This window comes from Thunnus albacares, chromosome 1 (genome assembly GCF_914725855.1).
Source record: "Thunnus albacares chromosome 1, fThuAlb1.1, whole genome shotgun sequence".
NCBI lineage: Eukaryota > Metazoa > Chordata > Actinopteri > Scombriformes > Scombridae > Thunnus > Thunnus albacares.
This window is the reverse complement of record NC_058106.1, coordinates 6,355,597-6,369,186: the sequence shown is the minus strand read 5'-3', so window position 1 is coordinate 6,369,186 and position 13,590 is coordinate 6,355,597. Positions and strand designations below refer to the sequence as shown.

The following is a 13,590-nucleotide window of genomic DNA, read 5'->3' as shown; positions in this document are numbered from 1 at the left end:
CCATTACTAAAGTCCCATGCACACCGCTTTGTCGAAGAGAAATCCAAAGCTTAGTAAATCGTCAATTAGATGAGATGGTGAGAATTAGAGGGTGACCTCAATGGACTGTCTGACATTTGATAAATAAAAAGGACAATATTAGGTTCATATATATGGCTGACTGCTTACTTTATTAGGTGGTAGCACCGGTGCTAGCAAGCTAAAGATTTCAGTAGCACAAAGAAGTAGGACACACACACAGTGGACGGTTAACCCTTACATACTGTTTATATCCTGACCCTTCATCAGATCCACTGAATCAGTGAAATAGGCACTCAGGTACTTTTTATAGTCCTATGGAAACTGTCCTCCACTACAGGGAGGACTATGTTGGACAACCACTGTGTTGATTTGCCTAGTAATTGATGGGTTTGATTTGTCACTTTGTATAGGTTTGTTTGCAGGTCCAGATGCCCACCTGGATGGAAACCCTGGCAAGTGTAGCAAGGGACACATTGGCAGAGGAACATGGGCCATTCTTGTTATAGTGTCATGGTCCCCCTTGAGCTCCGTCCCCACTGTCGCAATGACAACAATCTATAGTTAAACTGTTTCAAGATTCCACTTAACTGGCCCCTAGTGACTCTAAATCCCATATTCTTATATATATATATATATATATATATATATATATATATATAGATTATAGATAAACAGATAGATAGATATAAATAAACATAGTGTATACCTTCCTGTATGGATGGGGCCTGCAGCATTTGCTTGTAGTAGGAGTAGTATAGTCCACACTCTGTCCGAAAGGAGATTTCCCTCTCCACCTCCTAAAAGAAGAAAGTGGAATTTGGTTGTATAAAACCAGGCAATTTTGTCCTCTATAATATGGAAAACAGATACCCTGGCAAGACATGACAGAAACATGGAGGATAGAGGCAGAGCAGCTAATACACTGGTAATCCTCAACAGTAACAATAAGACAGGTACTCAGTGTGTGTGTGTATGTGTGTCTGAGGGTGTTTTCCCAAGAGATTTCCTGCTTGCCATGCATGATTACTGTTCCACTGAGGGGTAAAAACAGAGACCAAACAGTGAAATTCCAGCTGCAGAATATTACGTCAATCATCCATCTTTCACATTTGAATTGTCTTTACAGCTGTCCTTCACTAACTAAGAAATTAAGAAAATAATAAAGTCATACATTTCTTTGACATACAGCTTATGTGGTTTAAATCAAAGTCTGTCAAACTGTTTTTCCAGTGTTATCGTTCCTCCACAGATGAATGCAGTCATGCAGAGGGATCTCTTAAAATCTAGTGATTATGAACAACCAAAGCATATTTCGGATTGTTATTGTGGTGCCAGATGGAACCAAACCCCTAATGACTGTCATGATAACTAAATGACTATGAGAGGGAACAGTCCTACTTAATTCCAGTTGCATTACGACTCAAGTTATGTTGAAAAAGGAACAAAGAGAGTTGTATGAAAGACTAAATCCACTATAAAACTAAGTTCACATGCACTTAAAATGTTCCACATTCTAACCATCTGTCGTAAAATGTCCTTCTGCAGCCTCTCATTCCACCTTACACCCTTATCCAGAGTAACTACAGGCCAGTGGTTCCCAGTCATGTCCCAAAATGACACAGGTGTTCCTGCCAGCTAGTTAACCACATTCAACTCATTTGAAACAAGTCCCTGATTAATAGAGTGAAACTCATTCAATTCTGAGGAGCACAATAAAGAAGAGTGAGGCCATCCTTATGGCCCTACACTGTCATGATCCACCCACACAGGTGTTTTCACTTAAGTTGCCTAATTAGACCTCTTCTCACGACTGTGTAGGCATGTTAATCAACGTCTAATTCACTTTCTCATCAATTCTGTCATACCTTATATATAGTCCACCTTTTAAGTTTGGTGACCTCACCAAACTTCCAGCATAGTTCCACTTATTTTCTCTTTGAATATATTATTGATAGGATTATTAATATTTCCTTACAGGACACATTAATTCTTCTCTTCTGATATCTGATCTGGTTCAGTCTTTTGCCAGTTGTTGTGTGTTAAAAAGGCAGATTCAATGCAATTTTTAACAATTTGCCTTTAGTTTTGCTCAAGTGAAAACATCCATAAAATAAATAATGGTATATAATTAACTTCTGTTTTAAGAAAAAAATATTTTGACAGTTCAGGAGGATTTTTTCCCCTTCAGTTACACAGATTTTTTGTGAAGGTTTGCCTTGCAACATATGTATGTCTTACTGCAGAACTGCCTGTATCACGATATGTCAGGTTATCTTGTAATTCCTGTCTGTAGTGCTGTTGTGCTGTTGTTGTAGTGGCGTACATCTTGATGTGAGCATATCAGTGTGTATACCTATTCAGGTCTTTTCAAAATGACAGTACCTTCACTTCGTCCCTTACTGGGGCACAGCAGGGTGCTTTTTAGGTTAAAAAATATATATACTTTTATAGGATATTCCATGAATTTAACTGACTTGAAAAATTACAGAAAAATTAAAGAAGAAGCAGAGATTTGTGATGGCAGACTGTTCACAACAACAAGGAGGACGATAGAGAATAGCAGTTCAGAAATAAATAAATCTTTTGTCACCAGAGTGACTCCTACTATGACCTGAGAAAGGACCACTGAGGGGTGCGACAGTTTTTATCTGCACTGTGTTACCCACTGAAGCCTTGGAAGTCGTACCTTAGGCTGACAGTGAGAGCTTTTCTACAAAGTGTTAATTAAGGGCTCAGATTAAAAGAGTATCATACAAGTAATAACTCCTACCGTGAGCTGAGAGAACCACAGCAGATTCTCATGTATGGCGTTAACACACCAGGCCTGAGTTAGTGCCAGCAGCCCAGCCAATAACAGCCCTGCTGCCATGGAAACACACTGTCGCCAGGGCCACCAGAGTAGAATGCCTGAACCGGAACAATTACCGGATCCTCCAAGCAGAGAAACCTCCCCTAAACATCCCTGCGGAGTGGCATTAGACGTTGCTGTCCCCCACATCATGTTACTGCTGCATCTCCCCTCAGTTGGTGCATCTTGTGAAAGGCCCAAATCATATTCCAGCTTGCTGAGCTTAACTCTCTTACGAAGCTCCATTGCCTGAGAAGACGGAGATTATCAATAAATTCTTGGATCCTTTGATGAGCTGAATCCAGGTAGATAAAAAGCATGCTCCAGGGTTGAGCTATAGAACTGATCCAAATCCATTACAGCAATAAATGTAAATGCGGAGTTTTTCTTTTCTTGAAGTCAGTCCAAATAAATTTGCCTTTTAATCACTTCAAGTTCCTTGCCAAAGGAAATAAGCAAAAGCTTTCTCCGAGGGAATGAGCAGCTAGTTTCCTTCCCAATCCTTCTTTTGAGTTTGCCCGAGACAAAACAAGCTTTAGCTTTTCACCAAGAACTCTGATGATGGCTAATCCTCAGTTTAAATTAAGGTCAAAGAGAATAGACTTGGTTAACAAGTTCACACATTGCTCATTACCCTGAAAGCTAGTTTACATCTCAGAAGGCAATGATCCTCTTCTCTGTTTCTCTCTGTTACCATTTCCTTTTTATGGGTCTTTGTATAACTCCAATCTCTCTGATGTGGTGCTTGAAGAATCCAAGCTAGGGTCCGTCCAGCATTGGCCTCGCTTCGTCTTCCCTCTGCCTTAGGTCTTCCAGAATCTAAACACGGACCGACCTCTGCCTCCCCGGAACCCCAACAGAGACTTCAAAACACAAAGCAATTTTTCCTCAACGGTGCAGCCACTGACTATGAAGAGAAAGACTGAGCCACTGTAAGTCTGCGAAGAACAGGATGGGTTGTAGATAAGTGCAGCAGCCAGAGGGAGGGAAAGAAAAGAGAGTTGACTACTGGTGACCCCTTGTCTATAAAAACACATGCGCACGGCAAAAGAATAAGATGGGGTGGGGGTTGGGGGAGAAGTGAGGGGAACATGTTGGAACATCATTCGGAAAATGCAGAGAACATTTGTCAGAGGGTTTGTGGATCTGGAACCGGCATCAAGCTGTGAGCACATGTCTGAAATAAACTCCGCTAGGCACCAGGGCTGACGTGGACATGACTTCACACCTGATGAATTCGAGAGGCCAGATTAAACCAGCTGACTCACTGCGAATGTGTAAGAGGACTGTTGATAATAAGCACCGAAAGGGTGTGTATGAAAGAGACAGATAGAAAGAGTAAAAAGAACTTAAATCCACCAGACACTTTGAACTTGGACTGCTTCCCCACATCCCTCAAAAAACACATAGGGCAAGGAAACCACATGTGAGATTATTAAAACCAGTCCCCAGCTTCTCCGCAGACTGTTAACACTGATATCATCAGAGACGTAGAATCAGGTCAGGCAGCAACAACCGCAAAGTACCAACAGCAGGCGGGCAGGACTCTCGCAACTCACAAATCACTTTCCAGCATGTTTTACGGTCCTCTTCATCCCATTTGACCTGGAGACACTTGAGAGAGCATGTTTGCGTGAGAGACAGTAAGAGGAAGAGTGGAAGTTAGAGAGGGAGAGACAGTGGATCTCTGGGGGCAGGAAATTAAATACATCACCTCAACTAGCTGAGAGAGCAAGCAGTTCAAGGCGAGGTTAGAGTGCAGCCTCAGCAGTGTGTCTGTCGCCTCTTAGACTGTATTCAGACTGAAATCAGGTACCGCTGAGACAATGAAATACAATCCAGGGAATCCAGTTGGAGCTACAGATTAAGGCATTTAAAGGCTAAACGCTATCACCGAAACACCACACAGTGCTTTGTAAGTTATCACGGTAGCAACTGTTTTGTCTTTTGGCTGGACAATCATGAGGTAAACAATAGAAACACTGCGGTCATGTTACAAAGTAAAGCAGCGTCTTGCCGGATCATGTTGCATTGTGTTGCAGCAAAAGTTGATCCTGGTTCAACTTTTTTTGCCGGGCGACACTGCGTTGTTTTGCCGGAGCTCTCTGCATTGGCACCTCAACTATGTCAATGCACTGCTTATATTTTTTCATGCAGATGCCTCACCCTCTGATTTTAAATTAATGTTAAATATATGTAATGCATGTATTTTAATTGTTTGCCAAATGAAAGGGAAGGATCTGTTGTCCATTTGTTTGGGATTGTCAGTGTGGAAAAGACTTTTAAAAGAGTAAAGTATGACACCCTCTCACATCTAAAGACAATGTCTCATATGTCAGAGTTTTTGGTCACAGATCTTGCAGGTTCACTACTTGCAAGACAACGACTAGATTCCTTTTGAGATTATTTCCCATCCTGCTCCTGGTGGAAATTTACAAGAAGAAAAACGGTTGAACAACGGAGCAGAAACAGAAGCAGCTTATGGCCACAGCTGCCCTTGTGTGCTCAGCGGTTTGTTCTGAAAAACCAGCCAAAAATAAAACATAATTTAATTAATTCACTCAGTTATAACTGAACAACAACAACAACAACTGTGGATGTTGTTCTGCTGGATGTTGGAGTATTTCTGTTTGGTAACCTCGCAAAATGGCCTGAAATACAATAGAAACAGCAGCAGCCTTGATAATTATACAAAAAGGCAAAAAGTCACAGATTTAACTTCTCCAACTGTCCTGAAATCATGTTTTGAAAAACCAGTAAATAAACCGCAGACAGCAGCTGACAAAGAGGAGGTCATATTATACAGAGAAATATGAACTTTTTCTGGGTGAATAAATGTTAATGTGACTTATAAAAAGGGAAGCTAAAGGGCAACGAGAGTGCTGAGCTTTCCTCAGGAGTCATTAACAACACCATCGAGCACATCATGTTTAATTAGGAAAGCTGTTTAAAAATATGCACACAAAGAGCAACAATTTACTGCACACTGCCGTTAGAAACTGAGCACAATCAGCCACCGTCAGTAATCAGAACAAACACACATTAATAGACTGTAAAACCTTAATCAAACCAATAACAACCTCATCATACTTTAGCAGTTACCTATTGTTTCTGTAGTAGTGACAAAACACTAAAAATATACATATTAGCAGTTTGAATTAAACTGAAGCTCCCTGCTCTCTCCAGGGAAAATATTATGACATATTAACAATTCCTCATGTCTGAAAAAACATGTGTGTGTGTGTGTGTGTGTGTGTGTGTGTGTGTGTGTGTGTGTCTGATGGCATTTGAGGTCGTTATAGTAACTACCTGGTTTGCTGCTTCCTGTTTGGCGCAGGAGAGAGCGCACCTATTGATTGTTGACAATGTTCACGTCATTGAACTTCACTATTTGCATGAGCCGAAACTAAAGACTTATGACAATATTAAACATGTTTGATGTTATCAGAACGTCAAGACTAGAGGAAACACTGACTTAAAACAGCTCGGACGGAGTTTTTGACCACCTCACACCGATTGAGATGACGGGAGCACGCCACAACTCTTGCTAAACTCAGGATTTTATTCCTACATTGGAAATTTGTCTGCGATTGCCGTATTTTTGTGAACAAAGTCTAAGACAGAGACTGTGATAGCATTAACAGAAGGAAACACTTCATACACACACACACACACACACATATGCACACAATGAGCGATGATGTCAGCCATGACCCAACTTGTGTGGGAACATTTCAGGGAAATATTCACCAGGCCTGTAAAGTGACCTGCATTTATTATGAATGAAAGCATTTGTCTGCCTCACATCTTCACACTCACACACACACACACACACACACACACACACACACACACGAACTGAAACAACACAGCACAGGATCATAAACTGTGTCTGCATCGGTTTCCATTCAGTTAACTGGATGTGCTGCTTTGTCTCCCTGTGACAAAAACTCACAAATTATCTTGTGCAGATTGCCTCTGTGGGTAAAGACACACTTCACATTTGCACGAGAAACAGATGAAGCATGTGGTTGGCTCTACAAGTTTCTGCAGATGAGAAATTTTGAGTCGTCAGCTGTTCTGTTTGATTCCTCACTTTCCTTTTTGTTTTACACAAACAGGAAAGTCCAGTGTTTTTGTCAAACCTGACCCAATATGAACAGGTGAAGGTCCGCTATCTGATGAGGTCAACACTAGGTTTGATTAATCACTCCCTGTGGGCACAGAAAATCTCCCCAACTGTGAAACTTAACTTTGTAGGACGTTCAGAGAAATATGAATTAACCAGTGTTACATCCTCAGCCTCTCTCTTATTAATATCTTAATATCCATTACCATTACCCTCAGATATCCGACCCAGTGCAGGTCTCTGTAGCCATATCTCTGACTCTTCAATCAGTTTCCCGATATGTGGAGCAAGACTAAACCAGGCCAAACCAAAGTGACCTGCGTTCCTTGCCTCATACATCTACCAAAACAAATGACTATTGCTGTCAAGTCAAACTGGTGTTTTCTTAAAAAAAAAAAATATTGGGACCGAGAGGGAAAAGAAAATGCATAAATAAATAAGATGTAAAGTAATGACAAGAATCCACTGACAGACTAAATAATCAGAAAGCAAACCAGATGTTACCGATCTGTCTAAATGCTGCCCGAATCATTTAAAAGCAACACGCAGCGTCACAGAGGAGAGCAGTCCCGAAGTAAACAAGTGTCGTGCTAAACACCACGCTAGATGATGTTATCAAAAGTTTCTTGACAGTATTGAAATCTGCGGTAAGACTGTGATTTTCTATTCAAAGGTTTTTCACCTGATGACTAATGGAACTGTCAAACTAAACTGCTGAACCTCCCAAAAGAAAAGGAGTAAAAAGGAAAAGCTGTTCGGTCATTGTGTGGAACCCAGTTAAAAACCTTTGGGTAGATGCATCAATCTCTTTGAAGTGGAGAAGCTGCGCATATTTTTTAAAACATAACTTGACAATTACTGCTCTGATAAATGTGGCATGAACAACCAACAAAAACAGTGTTCACATTTGCAGTTCTATCTCTGACAGAGCGATCTGTTCTGCCATGTCAACCGGCTTAACATCTGCTGCGTATGTCATAGTCTGAACCACTGTGTTGCTGAAGCTCTGGAAGGGGGATTTAGAAATGACATCATATCTGACAGGGCACAATGTTCTGTTGCTGTACAACAGTTAACAGACCCTAAAAAAGACTGCGTAACAACCAGTCGCCCCAGTGTTTCAAGACTTCATGTGGTTCACAACGGGCCTGAAAATCAATCCTCACAGTGCACGGAAAAACAATCATTCCATTTCAAGATGAAGTGTTTATGACGTGTTTGCAGGCCGTATGAGGAGGAAAACTGGATGAGGGGACGTGTCTGATTGGCACTTCTGTTGAAGCTGCATTTCCTCTTGAGATAAGCAGAAAATGTGTGTGGAATATTTTCGCTTATAAATATTCAAACTGGGAGACGTTTTCCGTCCGTAAATTTCCACATCTGCTACATGGTTGATGACTCTTTCACATGGATGTCAAATCCTTAGATAACCTCCATATGAGAGCATCAGCTACATCAATCCAGTCATGTCTGCTACTTAAAGTACAAGAGTCTCATAAAAGAGTTTGATTCCGTGTGTTTTCAACATTCCCGGATCTCCTGCTGGGATGTGCAAGCTCGGTTACTATACTCAGTAAGTTATTAATCTTACTAACCACTGAGATATCTACATATGCATATGGTATACACCTCAGTGCATAAAGGGCTTGGGAACGTGTCATCATGTAATGATTTGTCAAAAATATTTTTTAACATGTTCCGCTTGTAAACATTTACAATTCAACTCAACTCCATCCCTTAGTCACAAAACTGGCAGTAGTTCACCCTGCTAGGAGCAAACATCACAAAGCTTATGAAACACTGTCTGCAAGTCTTAAAGGACAAGTTCACAATTTTTCAAATGTGTCTTATAACAGTCAGAGAAAGAGGTGGAATCATTCCTCCTGTTCATTCTGGCTATTAAAAGATCCCCTTTAAAAGTGCTTTCAATGTAAGTGATGGAGGCCAAAATCCACAGTTTGTCCACACAGTCATTTTGTACAAAAATGATCTAAAAAAAATCTAAAAAGTTGATGTGAAGCTTATATGAGGCTTCAACAGTCTGAGTTAGTCATTTCAAGTGGATATCTGCCACATTTACAGTCTTTTTAGTATCAAAATCCTTTTTTGCGTTTCCTCAGACAGTGTTTACCTGTTGAGCTGTGGTGGAAGTGTAGTAAGATCTATTAAAATCTACTAGATTTGACTCATTTGGACAACTGAAGCGAATTGAGAGTAAGAGTAAGGGAGTTTTGGTTATTTCCAGAAACAACTTCAAGATTTCATTCCTGCTGTTGTGTACAACATCCGCTGTCCCATGCCTCAAAGCATTACTGTTACACAATGCTATTCATTCTTGGCACTGAACATTACTCAGACAAAAATCTGTTGTGAAGTGCACCCAAAAATAGCTCCTGTATTATTAGTCCATATGTAAGTAAACACCTGTAGACTACAGCTATGGCAGATTATAGCCCCTGAATGCAGCACAACATTAAACTCATTCAGTATTTTACAACATACAGGATTCTCTCTGCACTTAAACCCACGGATAGACCACCTGAAATGTCACGCTTTTATTTCTTTGAACAGAGTTTCTCAATACACTATGTTCCCGAAGTGTAACTTTGAACTGGTATCATGTAGTTACAAGAAAGAGCATGATAAGAGACAGCATTTCCACAACCTTTAAAATCGGTCAACTTCTCTGCACTTCTTAAACTGTTCAGCTACCATCACTGTCTGTCACTGACTGAGATCAGGAGTGAGACAGGTTGCTCGAGCTGATTTTGGTCCGTTTGTAACATTAAGTCAACACATGATGGTTTTACTAGCTGATCTTTGATAGCTGACTGCCACCCGCAGCGCCACTACTGTTGCTGCAATTAGTGGGACTCACAGAAACAGTGACATTTCATTTGCTGGTAATAGGAAATGGTAAAAACCTAAGACAAACATGGTCAAACATACATCTGGATATAGAAACCGAAGAGATCAGGCTTCTCTTAACAGTTGTGTACACCTCTGGAAATCTCTCCTTTACTTGCATTACCTGAAGACTTAAAGACTCCAACAGTTTATGGTCTTTACCTTGATGTTGGAGAACCACAGGTCGTTCTCATGCAGCGTCGCCACGTAGATGCAGCACAGCAGGCCGAGACCAACTGCCACAGACCAACCAACCGATGTCCAGATTATTGCCCCCCATGACCAATCACCTGCATCGACATTAACATTCTATTAAATTACTGTCAAGTGAAACTGTTAATAACAATTAAAAGCAGCCAACACTGATATATATTATTCCTCGAAATGAAAACCTTCGTCTGTCTCTATATTGTGTGGTATCTGCTTTGTCACATCTAGTGAAGCACAGGTGTCATTCATAACATTAATGGTGGCTCTATTCCATTAAGTGCTTCAGTAAACCAGGCTGCTGAATGAGCATGCACAGTATCAGAGCCTTAAAACAGGTCAACTAACATGGACTGCAGACATTATAAATATTATTTGATACACTTGTGGTTAGAGCTGCAATCATTAGTCAATTAATCGATAGAATAGACAGAAAATTAATGTTCAACTGTTTTTATATTCGATTAATCTTTTTTTTTCTTTTTTTTTCTTAGGAAAAAATGCAAAAATGATCTGATTCCAGCTTCTTCAATGTGAACATTTCTGGTTTCTTTGGTCTTCTATGATAGTAACTCAATACCTTTTGGGTTGTGGACTATTGTTCGGGACAAAACAAGACATTTAGGTTGCATCTTGTGCTTTGGGAAACAGTGATTGTCATTTTTCCCTACTTTCTGCCATTTGATAGACCAAAGATAAAATAATCAACAGATGAGATTGATAATGAAAATAATTGTTAGTTGCAGCCCTGTTGTGGTCCCCCTGCTATAGCATGTTGAGGACAAGCAAAATGAAAAATATGTCATGAAACACACATTCAGAACATCTTTTAGAAGTTCAAATAAAACTGGGTGTAATTTGGTAGAGTAGAAAGATTTTGTTTTGTGAAATACAGTTTATTAATATGATAAATTACATACTTCTTTACTAATTTACCACATTCTTAGTCAGATAAATCTGCAAAAAACAGAAAAAATTAATAAGTCTTGTTTATGAACTTTAACTTAGCATTAGCACTGGGGAAACCATCCCACAAACTAACTTTGACTGCTCTTGATGTCCTCTGAGGATGCAAAACCCAGTGTGAGAGCATATGCACATGCACAGAAGGTGTAAGAGCGCAGGCTTTAATCAGCATGGTGAGATATGAAAATGTTGCATTTCATTAAAACCCCGCTGCAAACTTCCAGTTCTTTACACACAGCAGGTCAGAGGTCAGGGTCACATACAGAACATCGACCCCTGGAGCTTGAACTGGCACTTCAGCGGGGTAGGTTGCTGCCAAGAAAACTCAGCCCTCGGTCAAAGAGCGCTTTCAGCAGCCACTGGGGCATCCCGCTGCCCAAAAGAAAGCGCTCAAAAAGAAGAGCAGCTGGGTGGGAGGGATGGAAGGACGGCTCACTCACCGTGCAAGATCTTCTCTGGATGATGATCGGTGCAACAGTTGGACTGCTGGGACTGAAACTCTGCACCCAGAGGGGGCTCTTTCCCCCTGCTGCCCTTCCTCTGACGCAACGCTGTCATGTTGAAACACTGCAGATGGGAGGGGAGTGAGTCTGATTACTCACACAGATATGATGAACACAAGAGCAGACACACACATGCACACACACACACACACACAGAGAGGCATGTATCCTCCACGCACAAACAGCGTGTGGACTACTGCAATCTGAGCCAAAGCAAACAATGACCTGCACCCCCGTTTGTTTCCCATCACTGTGTGTGTTCTGTCATTGAGTCAAACACTCATAGATACTGTAGGATGGACGGACAGGCCTGCGTTACATCGGCATTTCCTGGTCACGTCGCTGACAGAATAACGTGAAACATCAGATCACATCTACCGACACAGACAGCAGCCACATCACCGGCAACTATATTCATCCTACCGTATTTTAGGCGGGTGATAGGCGATGCCATTCACTACCGCATATCTACAAGTCCCTCATAAGATAATAGTAAGGCTGTCAATATGTTGAGGCACAGAATAGCATAAAGTGCGATAAGGTAGGTGTTAATTCCTATTGTGTAGCACGGACACACTGCTACAGCCTCATTATAATGAACTGTATGTGCATTTTGCATAAAGGCGCGCGCCCGTTATGGACGCCAGCTTTTCTTTCTGTCTTGACAGCAACAAAGACGAATTAGATTTGAGCCAACGGTACATTAATAAGCCTCACCCTCCTCTACAGCGGCTGGTAGGATGGTCCGTCCCTCTCTCTCTCTCTGCCTCTCTACCTCCCTCGCTCTTTCATCTTCCTCTCCTCTTTTTTCCCTCTCCTGTTGGTTAAGATTCACCGGTCCGCTTACACCGCGCTGGCTTTATTGTGGCACACACCGGAACACGAGAGAGCTCGCCTTTAAAAATAAAAGCGTAGAAATACCACTTTAAAGTCCCAGTGAACCGGAAGTTGGAGTGTCTTTAGCTTCTGTACTGTGACGTATTTCCCAGTTAAACGGAATATTTGAGCGGTGTACAGAAGAGGGATTTAAATCAATTCCTTTGCATTTGATTGGACCGCTTAAAAATGGGCGGGGTTTACAGAGTTTAACGCCATAGAGAGCTAAAGAGTACCGCTGGCTCCATACACACACCTCCTCACCTGTTGTTACATCAGGAGGACAAGGTAGAGATAAGCCACATTGTTTTGGAAATTAAAACAAACTTTTTGCCGCTGATATCCAAATTCACATCTCTTCCTATCTGTTTCCATATTGTTCTGTTAGCTACTATGACTAAGGTTGTGGCCACTGGGAAAAATTGGCTGCAAGGCTGAGCTGAGCGTCCTATCCAGCTCTTATTATAAATCCATGGGATACAGTGTCGGAGGCAGGGCCCTGTTTATTCCTATGAAAGTTGCTCAGTGATGCATGCATGGATGTATAATAAGAGCTGGATAGGCCTCAGCCCAAGCGGCAACCTCCGGGGCTGAAAAATGAAGCCAATGCGGAAGTCCCAAAAACCTGCACTCTCTCTAATGGCCAGCAGGGGGCGACTCTACTGGCTGCAAAAAGAAGAGAGACCCTACTTCTCTCTTGATTTATTACCTCAGTAAACTGTTCCCTAATGAGTTTATGGTCTCAATCGCTAGTTTCAAGTCTTCTTCAATACAGCATGATGTTCATTTGTGAATTATGGTCCCATTTAATTTAAATTTGACAATAAAGCAGGGTATGCTTTAGGGCGTCCATATTTTTTACAATCTATGGCTCAACCCCTTTGCAGCCAATTTTCCTAGTGGTCACTCATGGTTTTGCAACAAAAAATCCCCCTGTGGCCCAAAAAGCATTTTCCCCCATATACCACCACTGTAAAAGAAACGTCTGTAAAACTGTCAATTATGACTCTTTCTATCATGAATTTTTGACCCATGGAGGTTTTATATTTGAAAAACTTTCCTCGAGCCAAAAAAAGTGATTTAAAAATCCGTGACGTCATCACAATGTAAAGTCTATGGGCCGAGCGGAAACT

General features: G+C 41.2%; 1 protein-coding gene across 6 annotated transcripts in view; it reads right to left on the bottom strand.

The window, feature by feature from the left end:
• dpy19l3 (dpy-19 like C-mannosyltransferase 3) overlaps nt 1–12,577 on the bottom strand; it is a 58,786-nt gene extending 46,209 nt beyond the window's left edge. For 3 of the 6 annotated variants that reach the window (XM_044362118.1, XM_044362338.1, XM_044362422.1), the window contains exons 1-2: nt 2,792–3,153; nt 728–818 (exon numbers count right to left, since the gene is read on the bottom strand). In XM_044362118.1, coding sequence (XP_044218053.1) covers nt 728–818; nt 2,792–3,115 — 415 coding nt within the window. In that variant the 5' untranslated portion in view covers nt 3,116–3,153. Of the gene's footprint in view, nt 1–727; nt 819–1,539; nt 1,715–2,791; nt 3,154–10,067; nt 10,196–11,518; nt 11,646–12,298 lie in introns of those variants that run through there. The other 3 variants (XM_044362180.1, XM_044362036.1, XM_044362262.1) reach the window with 3 other exon arrangements.
• Nucleotides 12,578–13,590: the final 1,013 nt, after the last annotated feature.